The 20,062-nt window shown below is 34.2% G+C and overlaps 3 protein-coding genes across 4 annotated transcripts in view; 1 reads left to right on the forward strand and 2 right to left on the reverse strand.

Moving 5' to 3' along the window:
• LOC129798494 (uncharacterized) overlaps positions 1-5,257 on the reverse strand; it is a 175,979-nt gene extending 170,722 nt beyond the window's left edge. Inside the window, exon 1 of the mRNA XM_055841669.1 lies at positions 4,472-5,257. Coding sequence (XP_055697644.1) covers positions 4,472-4,598 — 127 coding nt within the window. The 5' untranslated portion in view covers positions 4,599-5,257. The remainder of the gene's footprint in view (positions 1-4,471) is intronic.
• Positions 5,258-8,649: 3,392 nt separating this feature from the next.
• LOC129798515 (mitochondrial dicarboxylate carrier) lies at positions 8,650-14,910 on the reverse strand. 2 transcript variants are annotated; one of them, XM_055841715.1, is made up of 3 exons: positions 14,581-14,910; positions 13,360-13,781; positions 8,650-9,401 (listed from the first exon to the last, which is right to left on the reverse strand). In XM_055841715.1, the coding sequence occupies exons 2-3, from the start codon at positions 13,770-13,772 to the stop codon at positions 8,957-8,959; spliced, it is 858 nt and encodes a 285-aa protein (XP_055697690.1). In that variant the 5' UTR covers positions 13,773-13,781; positions 14,581-14,910; the 3' UTR covers positions 8,650-8,956. The 2 variants fall into 2 exon arrangements, with proteins under 2 accessions (XP_055697690.1, XP_055697691.1); XM_055841716.1 differs by lacking the exon at positions 14,581-14,910 and adding an exon at positions 13,868-14,214.
• On the forward strand, positions 14,225-19,581 carry LOC129798517 (elongator complex protein 6). Its single transcript, XM_055841718.1, has 2 exons — positions 14,225-14,388; positions 18,206-19,581. The coding sequence occupies exon 2, from the start codon at positions 18,245-18,247 to the stop codon at positions 18,971-18,973; it is 729 nt and encodes a 242-aa protein (XP_055697693.1). The 5' UTR covers positions 14,225-14,388; positions 18,206-18,244; the 3' UTR covers positions 18,974-19,581.
• The last annotated feature ends 481 nt before the right edge of the window (positions 19,582-20,062 follow it).

The raw sequence follows: 20,062 nt of genomic DNA on the forward strand, positions 1-20,062 counted from the left end.
GACTCAATCGACGATATACTCTCTTTAAGTATTTCGATGACCAAAGGAGTTATATCAAGTATGACCTTTCCAGTTTAACTTCAATTCATATAATGCAGAGGGAAATATCTATTAATAATATTTAAAAAAAAATATTAAAATATTTTAATTATTAAAGAAGTGCAGAACTATTTAATTATTGATTCGATTTATTAAACTATCAAATATTTCACCTTCTCTGTAAAAATGCTTCCACAAGCGTGGAATCCCAATGCACTTTTTTCATGTAAGAATCAATGTGACTTCTTACGAAGCCCTATAAGAAACTTATAGAGAAGCCATAGTTGTACAAGAATTTTTTACCACAACAATTTTTTTTTTAAAAAATACCTAAAAACCAGTAGTTAAAATGAATTTTTATTATAGTTTAATTTACGTATCTGAATGCATATCAAAATCTGTAATTGTTCATCTTCAAGATAGTGAGCACAATAAAATTTTCTTACAACATGATGAATTATCTTGTATAAGTAAATTTTATTATGTTGAATATATTAACGGAATATCTTGAGATCGATTGTTCCAAACTGAATTGCTCCACTATTTAATTGTGAGCAAAACTGTGAAACTCCACTTTTTCTCCATACCTCAATCTCATCAACAATTTCCAACCATTCTACCTTTGCTGGTCGCATTCCAATTCACCCACAAATTGAGTAGCAAAATTGCCCAAATGAATTCGCTATTGCTTTGGGAAATGATTTCGTGTGTCAATGAGGAATTCTTCTTGCAAAAAAAAAGAACTCACAGATTGTCTCATGGCGACACGATGTGTTGGATAGAAAAAAATCGCTACAATGCTGTTTTATTGATGGTGATGATGTAAGAAATTCGCTAGTCTCTCGCTCTATTCTTCACAAATCCCGCATAAGATTTTAAGTGAATGAAAAAGTCTTCTAAATTATAAAACTCTGAAATGGCTTTAGTTATAGTCAAAACAGAAGAGCCAACAAGGAAAAAGTCACAATGGAGGACAGCTATGGCAACACTAAAAAAGTCGCCGAGATTGCTTTTTATCTTTTTGGACTTTTTATGCATTTTTTAAAAGCTTTAGGGGCTTATACGTAATATTGCCAACGAAAAACTGATTAAAAATAGTTTATCAGTAGAGTTTGAAGGATATGTGGTTCATAAAACATTTTGAATAATCAAATCAGTGACAATAATTAAAAAAATAACGATACTTTTAATTACTTTTCTAACCTTTTATATTTTTATAAAGATGTTTAATTTCTCTACCTTTCCAGACTAATAAAATTACTTTCCTTCGAGTCAATAATACTAAAGATTTTCAAAATAAAATTTTCTCTCCACAGAAAGCCGCTTATGAAAAAATAATTATCGCCAAGTATGTTAAGAACCTTAAAGAGTTTATCTAAGGTCCCCGGAATTTCTGAAAAATGACCGGTTAATTTGAGAGCACCTTAAAAGGGCCCGAAAGGAAAGAAATTAACTAAATGTTATATTTTTCTTAAAGAAATTTTTGCAGAGCCGTTTCTAAAACCGAACAATTTTAGAACCTTTAAAATGTTTAACAAAAATACTAAAACGTTTCTGTGAAATAAACGAAAACGTTTCTTAAAACATAAAAACAATTCTTGAAGAACCGGAACGCTTCTAAAATCGTAAAAAAAATCTAGAATCACGATAATCTTTCTCTGAAAAATAGAAATAGCTTTTAATATACAAAATCGTTTCTAAAATCATATTTTATAAACTCAACAAAATTTTTAGAAAAGCAGAAACATAAAAAGTAATAAACACAAACGCTTCTAAAATTACGAATACGATTCTCAATCGGAAACGTATCTAAACTTAAAAAACTGGAAGCACGTATGCTCCTTAGAAATATAAAAACAATTCTTTAAGTACGTTTCTAAAATCGTGAAAACAATTCTGGAAACCCAGAAAAATTTCTAGAAACGCAGAAATATTTCTAGAGTGGAAACAAACCTTGAAGAGCGAAACCGTATTTAAGAAATAGGAAAATGTAAAAACAATTCTAGAAGAACGGAAAGGTCTCTAAATCGTCAAAAAATTTGTAAACACAGGAACGTGTCTATAATAAATACAGAACTTCTTCTTGATCCGTGAAGACAATTCTAGAAGAATGAAAACATTTTTTTTTATATAAACGCAGAAACATTTGCAGAACCGCTAAAATTATTCTAAAGGAACGGAAACGTTTTTAGAAACTTAATCGTTTGTACAACCGCAAGAACAATTCTAAAACCACGAAAACGTTTTTAAGAAGTACAGAAACGTCTCCCGAACCATGAAGAAAATCTAGATCTAGAAGAACAGAAACGTTTTTAGAAACTCAATCGTTTTTACAACCGCAAAAACAATTCTGAAATCACAAAAACGTTTTTAAAAAATACGTCTCCCGAACCATGGAGACAATCTAGCTAGAAGAACGGGAATGTTTTTAGAAACTGAGCATTTGTAGAACCGCAAAGCCAATTCTAAGAAAAGGAAACGTTTCTAAAACCTTAAAAAATTTGGATGCACAGTAATGTTTCTAAGAAATACTGAAACGTTTCTTGAGTTATGAAGACAATTCTAGAAACTCGACAGCGTTTTTAGAAATCCAAATATTTTGAAACGCCCCGAAAACAATTCCCAAACGTTTCTCAAACCGTGGAGGAAATTCTAGAAAAACGAAAACCGTTTGAGAAACGCTGAAACATTTGTAGTAACCGCAAAAATAATACTGGAAGTACGGAAACGTTTCTAAGAGATAGATCAATGTTTCTTGGATTGTGAAAACAATTCTATTAGAACAGAATCGTTTTTAGAAACACAGAAACATTTGTAGAACTGCAAAACTGATTCTTGAAGTACGAAAACGTTTCTAAAGGCTTCTACACACTGAGAGCAATTTTTGTCAAAAATTGCGTTTTTGACAGAAATTTGACATTTCCCCCTACAACGCTGCAGGGAGTTTCCTTCAAAAAAGCAATTTTTAACAAAAATTGCTTCCAAATGTGTAATCCATAAATGTGTAGGCCATAAGACATATTGAAACGTTTCTCCAACCGTAAAGATATTCCAAGAACGGAGATTTTAGAAACTCAGAAACATTTAGAGAACCGCGAACACTATTCAGCAAGTACGGAAACGTTTTTCATCGAGTCGTAAAAACAATTCTGTAAAAGCGGAAATTTTTTTAAAAGTGCAAAAAAATTTCTAGAAGTGTGGAAACAATTCTCGAAGCGTAAAAACATTTTTTCAATCCTGAAAAGTACTTTGGAAGAACGAATAGGTTTCTAAGAAAGATGGAACCGACTCTAGAACTATTTTAGAAACGCGGAAAAATATCTAAGGAACACAGAAACGATTTTCTGTGTTCCTGTGTGTGATTTCTGCAAGTTCTGAAATGGTTTTAGAAACACAGAACTGTTATTATATCTTTGAAACATTCCTATACGGAAACGGTTTTTCAAGGTCAATTGTTAAAAGGGTTCTATAAAGCTTATTTCTAAACCTATTTTGCAAATTGTGGGTTCGTTAAAAAGGTCTTTGAAATCTTGACAAGACTGATTCTAAAATAAATTAATGTATTTATCTGGAATCTAGATAAAAATGCAGAACTATTTTTCGTGCAAAGCTTTTAATACTCAGCTTTTAAATCTATCCGTTTAAACTCTACAAATAGCCTTTTTAAAGCAATTATGGGGACAGTTTTATCAAATCCTGTCGCCAACAACTATTACAAATAGCATAAACTTTTTTCCCCGTTTGTTGCTCTGCTTAAAATGTATACATTGCGAAACTTTTAACAATTATTATGAATCCGTTTAGATGATAAATGCAGTACGTAATTCTTAAATTAAATTTTGTAATAGGGTAAGTGTGCCAAATTTCGGCATAGTTGCATGCAAGCGTCAAAGTCTCAAGTTTGAAATGTAATATTTTAAATACAAATTGATTTTTTTTATTCTTTCTTCTGAAAGAGTGTTGCTTGGAACCTTGTAAAAAGTTTACCGTCTTTATTTACTCTAAAATCATTCTTAATACATTTTAAAATGAATAAACATATAGACATAGCTTTGGTACCCTATTTCGGCCACCTTCATTCTCATAGTTCCTTGCCTTTCGGGAATTCTTCCAATATCTTTTTCACGTCATCTCGTTTGTCCAAGATACATTTTTTGTTATTCTTTTGCATTGTATAATCTCTAGAGTACGTAAAATCTAAAAGTTCATGGAAATTCGAGGAACAAAAAAGGTGGTCGAAATTGCAAGCTGGCCGGAATTAGGCACACTTAACCTAAACCTATTTTTTGCAAGTCAAAGCATTTTTTAGGGGATTTAAGATCATTTTGTTCAAATAAAAAGCCTTTAAAGAGGTAAAGGCCTCTCTGCAAGAAACTACCATCAAAACTTTCCATGTGTTAGAGGCTTAAGATTGAGAGAAAAAGAGTCTTACCTTGAGGTGGAAGTGGAGTGGCCAGAGCAAGGAAGGTCTTCCAGGTGCCACAGCATTTTGTTGAGTCCCAGGAGTGATGGGATGCCAGGATGAAGATCATCCCAATCAGTATCCAATTCATTATCATTCACCAATGACATCACCACTTTGCGGATTTCTTGAACTCGCCCCCGTGTCTTTAAGTAGTCCGTTCCGTGGAAGACACGGGCATGGTCAGATGTTCAGAGAATCCTCAGCTCCTTGGCCCTCGAGATACACCCAGGCCTTGGACTTGAGGACACACGCGTATTTTTGTGTACAAAAAAAAATAGCCCTCAACGTGTCTTCGAGGAGGACAAAGAAACATCAACACTCTTTTATAACTTCCACAAATTTATCTTCTGGACACTTATGCCAATCTCACGCCCAGGATATGCACAATTCACTCGGCACCAAGATACTATTCCCCAAGAGGAATTTAACACTATTTTTTTAATACAATTTTGATTGAACCAAAACAAAAAAAGTGCACAAAAGAAAGCACAAAATAAAAATCTCAGGTGAGAAACGATACCAACAGAAACGATGGGAACACCTCTGACAGCATCATCTGAACAAACTTTTCTGCAGCACCACTAACATTACCTCTCGGCCCCCATTTTCCCCCAATAGCACTCACTCTGACTCACAGGATCGACAAAATACCTTCGCCACTTGCACAAATGTCCGCACAATTGGGGCCCTTTTCCTCAGGAGCAACTAATACACGACAATTCTATCTCACGTCAACAGGAAAACTAAAAAAAAGTCTCACGAGTAGCGCCGCGAGGAATTCAAGAAACATTTGAAAGACAACAACGCACAGCGCCAACTTGTGGAAATGGGAATTTTTCCGAGATTTTGCGCAAGAGGCGCTGCTTCGAGATCCTGATGGCGCGCGCGCGCTTTTTAGTCCAAATACAAAAGATTTCAATGCTCAACTCTCAGACGACGAACCCTCAATAAATAAAATAAAATATTGAGAAAATATTTTTTAAATTAAAATATCTTCATATAGCTAAATATTCTATAGTTTTTACCTCTTTGGAAGCTATAATAAGACAAAATTCTATATTTTCTATTGCCCTAAAAAGTATACCTTAATGTTTTCTTGTAGTTTAACGAGTTTAGAAAATCTTTATTCCTTGAAAACTATACAAGGATGATCTAGCAAGATTAATCACAGAATATAGTATCGGATATGCGGGTGACTGCACTCCGGAGGTAACTTTGAATCCCTGCTTTTCGTAGGCGGGCACTTAATGAATCCCTATCCTTAGGTATACGTGCTAGAATTAACTTTAAGCCTACGAGAAACAGGAGTGCAAGTTATCCGTATTTACAATAGGAAAAAAAAGAGTTCCCAGAGTTCCATAGAAAAATATATTGGTTTCTCCATGTTCCCCGTGAGTTCCTTGAAAAATGTATGAGTCCCCAGGCCTCCCTGAAAAAAAAAATATAGCTTATCTGTTCCCCGTGAGTGTCCTGAAAAGCGTAAGGATTCCCAGGAATCCCTGAAAAATGTATACGTATGGTTTCCCTGTGAGGTCCCTGAAAAATAAACGGATCATAAGGAACTAACCCTGAAAAATGTATGGGTCCCCCGGGGTCCCTAAAAGTGTATGGATTCCCCAAGTTCCCTGAAAAAATACTTATGGGATTTCCGGGTTCCCCGAAAAATGTATAAAATTTCTCAAAGTTCCCTGAAAAAAATCTGAGTTCCAAATAAGTACCCTGAAAAATGTATAGCTTCCCCGTGAGTTCCCTGAAAAATGTATGAGTTCTCAGGGTTCCCTGAAAAATACATGGGTCTCCAGCCAGGGTCTCCAGTAAGGTCCCTGAAAAATGGATGGGTCCCCTAAACTACCTGAAAATGTATGGATTCCCCTAATTTCCCAGAAAAAATACCTATATGGGATTCCCGGGTTCTTTGAAAAATGTACGGGTTCCCCGAATTGCCTGAGAGTTCCCTGAAAAATATTTGGGTCCCGTATAAGTACCCTGAAAAATGTATAGGTTCTTAGTGAGTTCCCTGAAAAATGCATGAGTCTCCTAAACTACCTGAAAGTGTATGGATTCCCTGAATTCTCTGAAAAAAATAAATATGAGATTCCTGGGTTTCCTGAAAAATGTACGGGGTGCCCCGGGTTGCCTGAGGGTTCCCTGAAAAATATCTGGGTCCCCTATATAAGTTCCCTGAAAAATGTATGGGTCTCCTGAGCTACCTAGAAGTATATGGATTCCCCGAATTCCCTGAAAAAATACCTATGGGATTCCCGGGTTCTCTGAAAAATGTACAGATTCCCCTGGTTGCCTGAGAGTTCCCTGAAAAATGTAAAAGTTCGCAAAGTTCTGTAAAAAATATCTGGGTCCCCTATAAGTACCCTGAAAAATGTATGGGTTCTCCGTGAGTTCCCTGTAAAATGTATAAGAAGTTCTCAGGGTTCCCTGAAAAATGCATGGATCTGCCGGGGTCCCCGAAAAATGTATGAGTTCTCAGAGTTTCCTGAAAAATATATGAGTCTCCAAGTTCCCTGAGAAAATGTATGAGTTCCCTGAGCTACCTAAAAGTGTATGGATATGGAAATAAATATAGGATTCCCGGGTTCCCTGAAAAATGTATAACAGTTCTCAAGGTTTCCTGAAAAATATCTGGGTCCCCTGTATAAGTTCCCTGAAATATATATGGGTCCCCGGAGCTACCTGAAAGTGTATAGATTCCCCTAATTCCCTAAAAAAAATATCTATGGAATTCCCGGGTTGCCTGAGAGTACCCTGAAAAATATATGGATCCCCCGGGGTCCCCGAAAAATGTATGTGTTCCTTGCATTGCCTGAGAGTTACCTGAAAAAGGTATGCACGAATTCCCTGTGGGTTTCCTGTTCAGAGTGATCGAATTCCCCGATGTGAGTTACCCCTTGCCTTTTCTAGTAGTTCTACATTCTATCGTAGCTAGAAAAGTCCATTCTCAAAATGCTCTGTCGTAAGAAAATTGAATCAAAGCTAAATTTTCTAGCAGTAAATCATTGACTGTCAATATTTCAATTAAATTAGAAAGTTAAGAGATAAATCTTGTGTTCTAAAAGTTTAGCATTTATTCTTTGGACATAAATAAAAGTTTATAATTTTCTAGTAGTTTATTGAGTATTTGGCTACAATAAAATATAATTTGTTGGTATAAAAAATATTGAAAAAGAAAAATTGGAGCCAAATTCTATTTTTTAGTAATTTTTCAGTTGTGTTGAACTTATTATGGGCTGGTTCTGGGGCTAGTACTTATCCAGCCGTTTGCTAAAAAGTACATAAAAGATTAGAAACAAATCATATATTATATTTTCTAGTAGTTTGACATTTATTTACGTTTTAAGTAGGTAATAAATTACAAAAATTTCTTTACAAAAATAGGATCTGTTTTGAATTTTCTACTTTTATTAGCAATAAATATTTTTTGTGCAGTTAGGCTCTTCTTTAAATAAGCTAAACTCAAATAATGAAAAAATAAGTAAAATTTCAATAGGATTTGTCGCTACTTTTTGATGATATTAACTTAAGACACAAGAAAATAAATGTAAAATTAATCTATACTGCTGGAAAAATGAAAAATAGCAGTTCTTTGATGATAGATAAGTATAGCGGTTTATTGCAATCTGTTTAGCTTTTAAGATCTTTCAATTTAAAGCAAAATTAATACAAGAAGTGCAATAAATTATTATTTTTACGCTTTTTTTTTAAATTCTTTTTCACAAAAACTATTATATAAGATTTTTATTATTTTAATGCTCTATGACAGAGGTGTACAAAAACCGTTTGAAACCGAACAAACATCAAATGAAACTTGTACGTCAATGGTCAAAACGCTACCTGAACAAACTTATTTTGACGTTTATTCGGTTTTAAACGGTTCTTGCACACCCCTGCTTTATGAACTCAAGGAAACTTACCTTTTTATGTAAAGGCCTCTCCACATTGGGAGTAATTTTCGTCAAAAATCGATTTTTGAAGGAAACCGTCTGCATTGCTATAGGTAGAAACGTCAAAATTTTTGTCAAAAATGCAATTTTGAGGAAAACTGCTCCCAATGTGTAGAGACAGAGACCTTAATGTGATTTCACCAAAATTTTTTTCGCTCTAATAATTCAATTCCAATAAAATTCACAAAAAACCTTCAACAATATTTGTCTATATTTGTCCATTTCTTTGTACAATTAGAATCTATTACAGAAAATTTCATAAATCCCGGTAACAAGGTTTAATATCCACATAGCAAAAATTAGACGGTATATATTACAAAAAATATAGCAACTTTGTTCTTTTCTGCAAAATCCATTTGTAAAAATTAAAATCTTTCCATGAAACACGGGTGTCACTTTCATCCAGGAATGTTATTAAGATTATGTGTCGAAAAAAGCACCATTAATCTATTTTGAATGCATCAGTTTTAGTTTCCAGTCTCTGGACGTGGCAAAACTACTTCTTTTCCATCCCAAAGTTCAGCCTAAGCTGCTCCAAGAGAAGAAATGTGAGAATCGTGTGCGGTCCAAGGCGCACAAATGCCGGAATGTAGCCCTTGAAGAAGCCCAGAGGCCCCAATTTGGCTGTGTACTTGAAGATGTCCCATAGTCCCCTGAATTGTCCCGGAGTTGAATTCATGGCACGTGTCTTGAGGACATCCAGAGGCTGCGTCAGCGTCGTGGCAATGGCTCCAGCCGTCAAAGAGGACACAAAATGAGTCTTTGGATTGTCCTCGAAGTAATTCGTTGATAATAAGAGATACTTGACTTGATCGTAGAATGCAATCTGGCCAATTGTCATCATGAAGCCTCTCATGGTAGCTGTTGAGGCTCCCGAAAAGAGGCGTCTAAAACCTTCCTCACGGTAGACACGGAAGAGGCCATCGATGGCATTTTTGTAGCTAGAGTAATTTTACATTTAACCCATTTGCAAGAAATACTTTCAAAAATAGTAGAAATCTTTTAAATTAAAAGATTTTCTTTAGATTACAAACATTACAAATCATAAAAATAATTAAAGAAAATTAGGTTACAGAAAAGCAAATAGTCTTTAATTGGACACATTTTTGTCTTTGTATTTATTTTCTTTTTAATTACACTTGTTGATTCATGAGATTCTCATTAAAACTGTAATAGTTTGCAGAAGAAATCAGCCTTGCTTTGAAGTGAAAACATATTAACATAGAATTCTATCATAAAAAATACATCAGGAAATTATTAAGAAATTGTGATCGTTTCTGTAAAACAATTTTTTACTATTCGTCTTGTAAATAATTCATAACGAAATTGAGATTTCTAGCAGTTTTCTAGTAGTTCAACTTGTAGAATTTTAAATATCTGTTATTATTTTCTTGGAGTGAAATTGCCATCAAAGCCACGAACTTACAATAAATAAAACATATTATATAGTTTTTTTTAAATAAAATGGTATAAGTCTACTAATCTGTAGTAAAATAAAGATTTATTGCACCTTTCCATTGCTAGGAAAGTGAAATATTTGAAAAAAAAAATGTTTGTTGAAAACGCAAGCGCCAACTGGCGGAAATATTTGAAAATTTTTTATGTAAGCCCTTCCGGCACATTTGTCAGTCTTTTTGTAGAAAGCGTGGCGTGATGTGCAGTTGTACAATTCTTTTAGGAAAGCAATTTGCGTAAGGTAGGATATTTTCTCATGTTAAAAATCTATTTAATTTAGTAATATTTGTTGTATAAGTTTGGCTGAACTCCTTGAGAGACGATCAAGCTAAGTCCTGAGTCAGGTTAAAGAGTTTTAAAATTTGGTAGATTGAGAGAAAAATTCAATATGGCGACAATATGAAAATTATTAAATTACAGGTTGCAAACTCGTGAAATAGCTTGAGGTTGATGGAAGCAAAGGGGGGCCGTTTTAGTTAAAGTAAAGATTGAATTATCTTGTTTCAGGAAATTAATTGAAATGTAGGTTATATCTTAGTTATCAGCTAATCAGTCACCGCCATGATTATTCAAGTCCTTGCAGTCCGCCAGGCATGAAATTCATTGATAAAAATAAATACAGTTCACTATCTCTTGAATTTGTTTGTCCCAGTGTTGCTTCAATCTGAAGAAGGTTTTATTGCAGTATTCAACACATCACTACCATCATGACGTATACCGTATACTAGGTTACCTACCACCTAGCCAAGTGCGTTTTTTATAGAGCTGTTTGAAGCCAACTCACAAATGGATCTCAAACTTAGCTTACACCTTCTCAGAACAAGAGAGCATATAGACAGAAATGTAGTATATTTTTTATTCCTCTTTACAAGGAATAAAGTCCTGTACGCAGGGATACCTTGATTGTGACATTTATCGTGTAACATTCACGAATGCAGAAAAATTTTCATGCGAATCTTCTGTATGTAAAAGTGAGAATTGTCTTCAACTTTGAAGGACATTCGCTAGGGAAATAGGTGATAACGCTAATAGAAGCCAACTGCTAGAAAAATAGTACAGGGTGGCTGAAAAAATGCAACAAACTAAAGCGCTATTATCCTCATTTTTTGTTAAACTTTTTTGAAATAAAGAAAAATTGGTAGTAAATACATCAAAATTTTAGAATATTATCGGTCTTGTTCAACAATATTTATATCATGGTTATTTGCAATCAATGCGTCTCATAGATCGTTTGTCTGCAGATGTGACGCAGATTTCGTTCAATTTGCTTCTTCACTTTAAGGACGATAGCTAGCGACAAAGTAATTTTTTTAGACCTCCACAAAAGCATTTTAAAATGCTACTAGTATCCCTGCACCAATTTATGTTTCGAAAAACGGAAGGTTAAATTAAATTCAGGGTTTTGAAGAGCCCTAACGATAGCTGCTTCCACATTTTCTGCAAAATATAGCGACATTAAATTGTCACGTATGAGTTTCATTACGGTTTAAAAAAGTTTTACAAAATATTATCGAAAATTTTTTTGTAGACTTTTAGCCAATAAAATGAACTACCACTATGCAAAATATGAAACCGCTGTCACCAGCGGTTTGACAGCTATGCGCTCTGAAAGTTGTTGCATTTTTTTCAGACAATCTGTATATTGACTTATGTGTTGTTTTTACACTTAAGTGCTATACTTCGGGAGAACCACGCGTATGCGTTTGAATGACATGAAAGCCAATGTCTGTGGAAGAGACAGAGAAGAAGAGGAGCTTTATACTGCCCCTTTATGACCCAAGTGATGGATTATGTAAGTAAGTGGAGCCGGTGAATGATTCACTTGACAGATCAAAATGAACATTTCACTAGTGAACAGCTCAAATTCGATTATGATAGCGGTGTACGATTCGCACACTTCATACAGTTTATTGAGGTAAGGTTTTTCACCACCTTTTGTGGGAGTGGAACTGGAAGTGAATGCACTATTTAGGCCGAAAATAAACATTGCAGAACTGTAAAAAAAATACCTTTTCACATAAAATTAATGTAGTAACTCGAAATCAGCGAGTTCACAAAACATTTGATTTAAAAAAAAATCTAAAATTTAATTTATTGACAAACTGTTTTCGCGGCACATATAAAGTAATTCACTTACGGACTAATGGAAGAATTGATAAAATTGCTCACTCAAGGTAAAATACATTGCTCTCGAGCTTGTACACTCTTTGTATAATTTCAAACACCTACTGCACTATATTTTTCTAAAACTTCGTGAAAAACAGAGAAAATTTATGAGAAACTGCATGATAACTGAACAAAAACAATCGGTTTTGACGTTTTTTAATTCACTCTAGCAGTTTTTCATCACAGCTGGTTCACTTACTCATTCATAATCACTTTTCTAGCAGTTATGAACGCGAGTGGTGAAACATTCACTGGTGAACGTTTCACTGCTGAACGCTTCACGATTTTTACATAATCTACCCCCAGAGGACACTGGATGTAACGAGTGTAACCTTCTTCAATAAAAAGTGTAGCAGTCCAGGGAAAAAATCATCTGGATCCGGGGGACAACAAGATGGCCTCAGTTGGGGTCACCACAGATATTAAAAAAAAAAAAATTCACGTGATCATGTTATACTTCTGTGTTGTGCTTCAATATTTGTGAACGATCAACCTTTTGTCCTTAAATTTTTATTTCTCTTTTCTTCATTTCACCAAAAATGTGCTATAAACATTTTTTTTGAGAAGCTCAACAAATACGATGTTAAATGACATGATAACCCGACTTTGTTGATATTATTGATAGAGAAGGATTTACTTACAGCAGTAAATCTTACTTGTCTAATTTTATATAAATTCAATAATTGTAATATACAATGTATTAGATATCCATTAAGTCTTTTATGGATATAAAAGTGCTAGAAAATCGAAATTTTTCCAATTATTTTTATAACATGCAAATTCTGCGTTGTCCTGGCACAGTATGTGTTGCAAAAGTAAAATGATTGAATTGAACGGATAATACGACTTTCTTAAAATGATTGTTGAGAAAAAATTCCAGCAGTTTTACTTATTGCATTTATTGCACATTATTTAGAACCGTTTCTAACCGCGAAAAAAATAAAAATTACTCTTTATATTTTTTACGAAAATTCATAATCTGTAAACTGCAATAAATTAGTTATTTTCAAGTAGTTTGTCGATGTAAAACTGCTAGAAAATCGAGATTTTTTTAAATAATTTTTAAAGAATTGTTCTTTTTCTAATTGAATTAATTATTCTGAGAATTTCAGTTTTACTATAATTATTCTAGAATTATCTGTTGATTAGTTTATTGGCCTTTATGATGTGTCATAAATACTCTATGTCTATGTTATGTTAATGTGTTTGCACCTTAAAACATTCAATAAAATTATTTTTCAAACGGGTTTTTAATAATTTTAGAAAAAGGACACTTACTTGCGACGTTGTTCCATTGGCAACTTTACATCGTTTTGCATCCTGACATTGACCATGTCAGCTGGAGTGCCCACGAGTCCTCCGGTAGCTCCAGCTGTTCCTGCCAGAGTGATCTTGGCCAGAAAACTTGAATCATTGCCAATGGATTGCTTCCCGACTTCGTAGATGCCAAAGCGCGTGGTAGAATAGGTCAGTTGCCGGAGTAGAGATGCTGAGATACCATTGTAGAGAGCCAGTACTCCCTGCTCCCGGACGACTTTCCCAGTCAGCCGGACAATCGACAATTTTCCCTCTTGCTGGGTCTGCAGAGTGACTTTGAGCAGATCCAACGGATGGGTGACACAGGCGGCTCCGGCACTAGCCAGGCCACCGAAGTACCACCTTGCCACTCGATTAGTCTTTGGGTCAGACATTATTTGTCCCTGGAATTGCAAAGAAATCAATAGTGAGTCAAGGACATTCTTTTGAACCTTTCTTTTTGGGGTAAATTCCCAGTGATTTCACTCACTCTGAACACAAAATGATTCTTCGTTAATTAAGAGAGCAGTTATCACGATATTTTACGCACACATGATGGAATGTGATGAATAAATTAATTAAAAATCCATGCTTCGAGATTCCCTGTTGGCCATTCAATGGCCTTCACAAAAAAACTTCATTTGACGTTCTTGGCAGTTGCAATTTTTAAATTAAATAAAATTTATGAAACAAAGTGAAAGATTTTTGATATAAAAAAATCTGATAATTTCTGTACTGCCAATGAAGTAAAATTTCTGTAGAAAAACAATAAGGAATAAATTTATTTTTAATTTGTGTCGAAATTATTAAAAATCCGCGGAAAGGTGAATTTTTTGCAATTTCCCTCGATTGCAGCGCCACCAATTCAACAAGCGGTGGGTACTGGTACTAGGCAGCAAAAGCGTGCGACTGACGTGCATTTGTTTATCAGTGAATATTTTTTATTGATTTTCCTTCGCGGCCAATTTCTGGAGAATTGTGTTAATTTATCAATCAGCAGGGTACTTGCAGGTATGTTTTGTATAATCATTAACAAGCCGCGAAAGCAAAAACAATCAACAAAATAATTCACACGCAAATATTGACACAGAAAACCGCTTTGGAAAAATCTCTGTTGCCAGGCAAATTTTCTCATTAAAAACAATATTTCCCAATTGATTTTGAGTATTTTCCACTAGAATAGAGTATTGGCACTCACGTTACCTTAAATTAAGTTAAAATTTCCCAATCCGGCACTCGGTAAGCCTTCCCGCGATGACCTTCTGTTTTCTGGGAGATTTTCGAGATCCCCGGACACACAGATTGTAAATCACTCTGATTCCACTGTCGGGAGCAGCTTCAGAGACTGATAATCCGCTTATCAGTGATGTAATGCGGTCGTCTGGTGTGGTTTTCTCTCTCTTGACTCTCAGCAACTCAGTCCGGGAGCTTGAACCCAGTCACTCTCTTGGAAAGCTTAAATGAGTGATAATTGAGACAATTGCTGGAAGATGCGAGAACACTTCCAACAAACTGCCTCTCCAATTGTCGACTGAGGTCTTGGTGGAGAATTCCACATTTCAGGCCCGTCCCGATCCAATCTAATCGCAATTGTGAAAGTGATCGTTTTCGGGACCCGGAACCACCAAAATTCAGGACAGCTTTGATCGAAACATTTAATCTAGATCATTCCATATAAAAAAATTGAATTAGGGAAGGAATACTAGAAAACGTTGATTTTATAAAGCTATTGCATAATTTAAAATATTTTACAACATTTTAAAACAATAAATCTTAGACGTTTCCAAGCAATTTTTAGTACATGCTTGTTCTAAACACTCTTTGTGAGGTGAATTTTGGGTTTCCTGGTGAAATATTGAAACTATTTTACTTCTCAACAAAATTTTAGTATGACAAATTTAAAATTTAGATTTGTTTCGACTTATCCAATGCAGTCCTTTTTGCAGATTCAAATTCGAATTGTGTACTAAATGGGAGGGGCAGTCATTTTGTTAGGGCTTAGAGATTTAGAACACATTGTGACAGGGAATTCTAAGAAAGACGGATGCAAAAATATTGAGCGATATTAATCCAAGTGATATTAATTGATTAAAATTCGGAATATCGTAAGTAGACTGATTAAAAGGGAATAGATCTTAGCGATATTCCGGCAAAGAATTTGAGACGTCACGTGCGAGCTGACTAAAAAATAATATCTGTAAGTAAAGGATAGGAGGTGAAAAGGGAAATTAGAAGATGATAACAAGGATGACAAGATTTTCTAATTTATATGATCTCAAGAACAAGCTGAGAAATAGGAGTAGAGTGAGATTTAAAGAGAACTTTGCTCAAAAAAATAAGGTTATATTTCAATGAGAATCTGCATGGCTGACCCCTTCTCTTACATATAATCTTTAATCCTTTATTACTTTGTGAATATAATGAATTTGGAAGAAAGCAACAACAGTCCTATTTTGGGAGGTAAAAAAAATTAGACCAAAGCTTTGACAATATGTTCGTGGTTTTCCGTCATGAAAATACAAACAACCGAAGGGAATTTATTTTCCTATTTAGTTTTGAAAGTTTCCTAATGAAGTTCCTTTAACAAGACGTTTTTTTTCAAAATAGGTCCCCTAATTCACCCTATTACGCTAGTTCTTTTCTCTCTATCGCCACTAAAGTCCTGGGATGTTAAACTCTAACCTCATATCGTGCGAGAGGGAGAGAAATGGTCATGCCACGATAAAGTTAAATTGATTTAGTATAGTCATGTACTAAAAATTGTCAACGGTATAATATGATTTTTTAAGCTTTTTCAATGGAAAATGAAAAGGGGAAACCTTTTTCCGGAACATTTTTTTTAACACATGACTGTTCTAAAGTGCTACTGCTTTTTCCCCTTTCCAAAACCCCCAAACAGTCATGACATGAACCAACAAAAAGAAAAATCGTTTATATAAAAACATTTGAAGCAGTCATGTGCTAAAAAATGTTAAGGAGAAAGTCTTCCCCTTTTAATTTTTTTTTGGGAATAGTTAATTAAGTCCTTATAATTAAGTCATTTCCAATGATTTACATATTATTTCTCAAATTTGTACCATTAATGGGCTATTTCCATTGAGAAAATTTTCAGTTTTTTGTAATTCCCAATTCATATGAAAGCTCGCAGAAAAGCCTAGTTTTGAATACGAACAACTTGTTGACAGTTGTTTGTTTCGATTTAGTTTCTGGGCAAAAATGCATAAAAACAACCGAAACCTTCATTAAATCACTATTAAAGGATATTTTTAATCTTTGGTACGAAAATTGAAGCAGGGAAAGAGATAATGAGGGGTAATTAAATCGATTACCACTTTAAAACAGCAACGTTACTGTTTTCTGACGCACTTCTTACACTTTGCCCGTCTTTCCCGTAAATCAGTGTTCTGGGCATAGCATATCCCCAATAAAGCGACGTTTTCTCACTGTACGCACTATTTTCACCATCAAAGAACCAAAATTTACTTGAATTTCATTTAAAAACACCTTCATTGTGGTGGATGGCGCTGTTCCCTATAGGTACAGTGTGGAAAACTGTTCACAATGTTTATTTTTATGCTTTTATAAGAAAAAGTTCAACCAAATTGAACTTTTTCTCATAAAAGCACCATTTTTTTCAAATGGAGTTGGAAATTTTCTAACAAATTTCTTGAGAAATTTTTCAATGGAAATGGCCCATAACTCTCCAAAAAAAATGAACACTTTAAAATTTAAATTTTCGAAAGCGTTTTGCAACGGGAATTACACTGCAAGTTCGGGGACTGAAAAATTGTAGGGTCGGAGGAACACCTATTAGCGCTTTAAGAAATCGTATCATAACCTATTTTGTACCATCTGAGATATTAAATTTAACCATATAAGGGAAGAGTACCACGGATCGGAATATTAAGAGACATGCTCGATATTTAGTTGAAAATATAAGCTTCAAAACACTGTTTGGTATTTTTAAGTATGCTAATCGGTTTAGTAGTGATCCATTTAACTATATCTGTGCATTTGCATTTTGAATTTTTACAATAAATTAATAAAAAATAGTTCTAATTGCAAATATGTACTCTGTACCTCGGACCGTCATGTATTTAATCAGGTGTCTCACGAAAAACTGGTTTTATAAATTAAATCTGAGCTAATGCACTGCATTCTTGTGATAGTTAAATGGTAAAAAAGTAGCTAATAATTTTTGAATATTCATTTTATTTGGAGCTACATTACAATATTAACCTGACGATCCGCGAAACACTGCCGATCGCTGGTACTCTTTCCTTATTTTTATAGGAAAATGTAAATTAATTAAAAAAAAACGTCATATTACTTGAATTTTATTGGATACATTGAATTAATTTTAATATTTTGAAGAAATTGCCAATTAGTGTTCTCTGCCGAACAGCTGTCCTTTCTTTTAAGAAAAGGAACGCTTACTTTTCTCGATAAAACCCCATGTAAAATTTCAAAATACTGCAAAAATTTGCATTAAATTTCTATTGGTATTTTGAATTTGAAAAATTGTGACAAATTGGTTTAGTACAGTTCTGTACTAAAAATTGTCAATCGAAATGATTTTTTTTTTAACTTTTAGATAGTTTTCAATGCAATAGCTCTTTTAGTCGTTATTTGTCCGTAATGTTTTCCGATAAGAAGAAATGCTATCCTGACAGTGTGAATCAGTCTGGTCACTCGTAATTCAATTTTCTGTTTAAAAATACTTGAAGTTGTTCAATTCCCTCGAAGCAGCTAATTGTTTATCTCTATCGCGATTGAAGATTGTTCGGGCCCCCCAATAAAAGTTCTAATTTTGTGTGCTCGGAAACAGGAAAAAATTCTCTTTCGACTGTTATGAGAAAATTCGACAATGTCGGCATCTGTTCTGCTTTCCTGTGGCTTGAGTGAGAAATATCTCGTGCCGTCTGTCTTCATTGGGGAATCATCGGGAGTTGATGGAAGTTTTCTCATTAGTTGCCTCCTTGGGCATCAGTTCAAACACAGAAATACTGCAGTGCTTCTTGTTTGTCTTCATCACAATTTTGACCACTATGTTGAGGCTGGACTGAAGCTGGGATACAATTTGTCTGGCGTGAATGAGAAGAAATCCCTGGTGGTTCATGATTTTCTCAAGAGTGTGCCAGAACTTATGCAGAATGGCGTGAATTTGGTGGAAAAGTGCCTTCAGGACATTTCGAGTGATCTGGAGCTACTGGGCCAGGGCAGGGAGCATACAACAATTATCCTGGATGATGTATCGGTATTTCTCAATTTGGGCGTCAGTGAAAATGTTGTGCTGAACTTCTGCCGGGAATTGCAGAATTTTGCCAATTGGCATCCAAGAGTGACTTTGGTCACAAAAATCAATTGTGCTGAATTGAATGGGATCCTCTGCAGCTATCTGTATGATTTTGCCAATACTAAGATCAGTGTAAAGCCCCTGGAATCGGGAAAATTCCAGGATGTCGATGGGAAATTGATTATAAATCACAAAAATGAGGAATTTCAGGCAGGAGAAAAGGATAAAATTGTGCTCTATCGAGTCAATGAGCGCAATATTAAAATATTCCTTCCAGGAGAATTTTCCGTCAGTGGCTAAAAAAATTTCCAAATATTTTTCAATTAATTCAAAAAAAATGCCATGCAGAGAATTGACTGATTTTTTTCGTAGATTTTTTTTACGAATTTAATAAATTTTTGGATTTAAATGCAATTTTTCCCAGTGTAAATCAAAATCAAAGAGATATTTATGAATTTCTTAAACATTTCTCGCAATAACCAAAATTTAGAAATTGCGGAAGTGAGCAATAAAAATGTCTCAAAACATTATTTTTATATTAGCAATAATACTATTTTTATGATTTTCCCGGAAAATCACTTAAGACACTTTCCCATGTTAAACTCATAAAAGGCTATCAATATCGTGTAATAATTTTATGACATTTCTTACTCTACTTTTTCTCAGTGATGAAATATTGTGAAAAAAATGCCTCTTAGGAAATATTATCCTCTATGAAAAATGCTTCAATATTCTGTCACACAAAAGAATTATTTTATCTTTGGAAAAAATTGCTGCAATTAAGAGGCTGATCACTGAAGAAATTGGTCCTTAAATCACGCCATTGAAATAAAATTACCAAAAGAATAAGATATGAATTTTTGTAGAGCAATTTATTTGCAGGAAAATAATAAAAAATCATAATTTTACAACTTTCTTTTACTATACTTAAAAATTATTTCCATAGGGGAGAGTGAGGATATTTGAGACACCTGGGTATGAATTCTGAGATGCGTGAGTTTTTCACATGATAAACTCACGGTTTTTAGATCGTTTCCTGTAAGCGTTTGGTGAAAATTTCACAAAAAAGGCACGTTAAACACTTACAGTATCCAAGAATTTACATTAAATTTCTTACGAAATCTTGACAAAATGCTTACTAAAAGTGATCTCAGAGCCGTGAATTTCTCACGTGAAAAACTCACCATCTCAGAATTCATACCCTGGAATCTTTCCTGATTTATTATTTTTGGAGGAAAAAATTACAGATAATTTAAAAAGTAAAAAATCAATGGTTAAAATGTATTTTAAAAGATTAAAATATTGAAAACTATTGCCAGCGCCACTGGTGAGAGAAAACAGCGACCTCAAGCGGAGATTTTTTTTACAATTGTCCAAAAATTGGATTTT

Source organism: Phlebotomus papatasi, chromosome 1 (genome assembly GCF_024763615.1).
Source record: "Phlebotomus papatasi isolate M1 chromosome 1, Ppap_2.1, whole genome shotgun sequence".
Lineage (NCBI taxonomy): Eukaryota > Metazoa > Arthropoda > Insecta > Diptera > Psychodidae > Phlebotomus > Phlebotomus papatasi.

Bases quoted from the DNA above. Each gene is read 5' to 3' on its own strand.
- LOC129798515 (XM_055841715.1), bottom strand. From the start codon at position 13,772: ATGTCTGACCCAAAGACTAATCGAGTGGCAAGGTGGTACTTCGGTGGC. The intron at 9,402-13,359 runs GTAAGTGTCCTT...AAATTACTCTAG, and splicing joins CCAATGGAACAACGTCGCAA to CTACAAAAATGCCATCGATG.
- LOC129798517 (XM_055841718.1), top strand. From the start codon at position 18,245: ATGTCGGCATCTGTTCTGCTTTCCTGTGGCTTGAGTGAGAAATATCTC.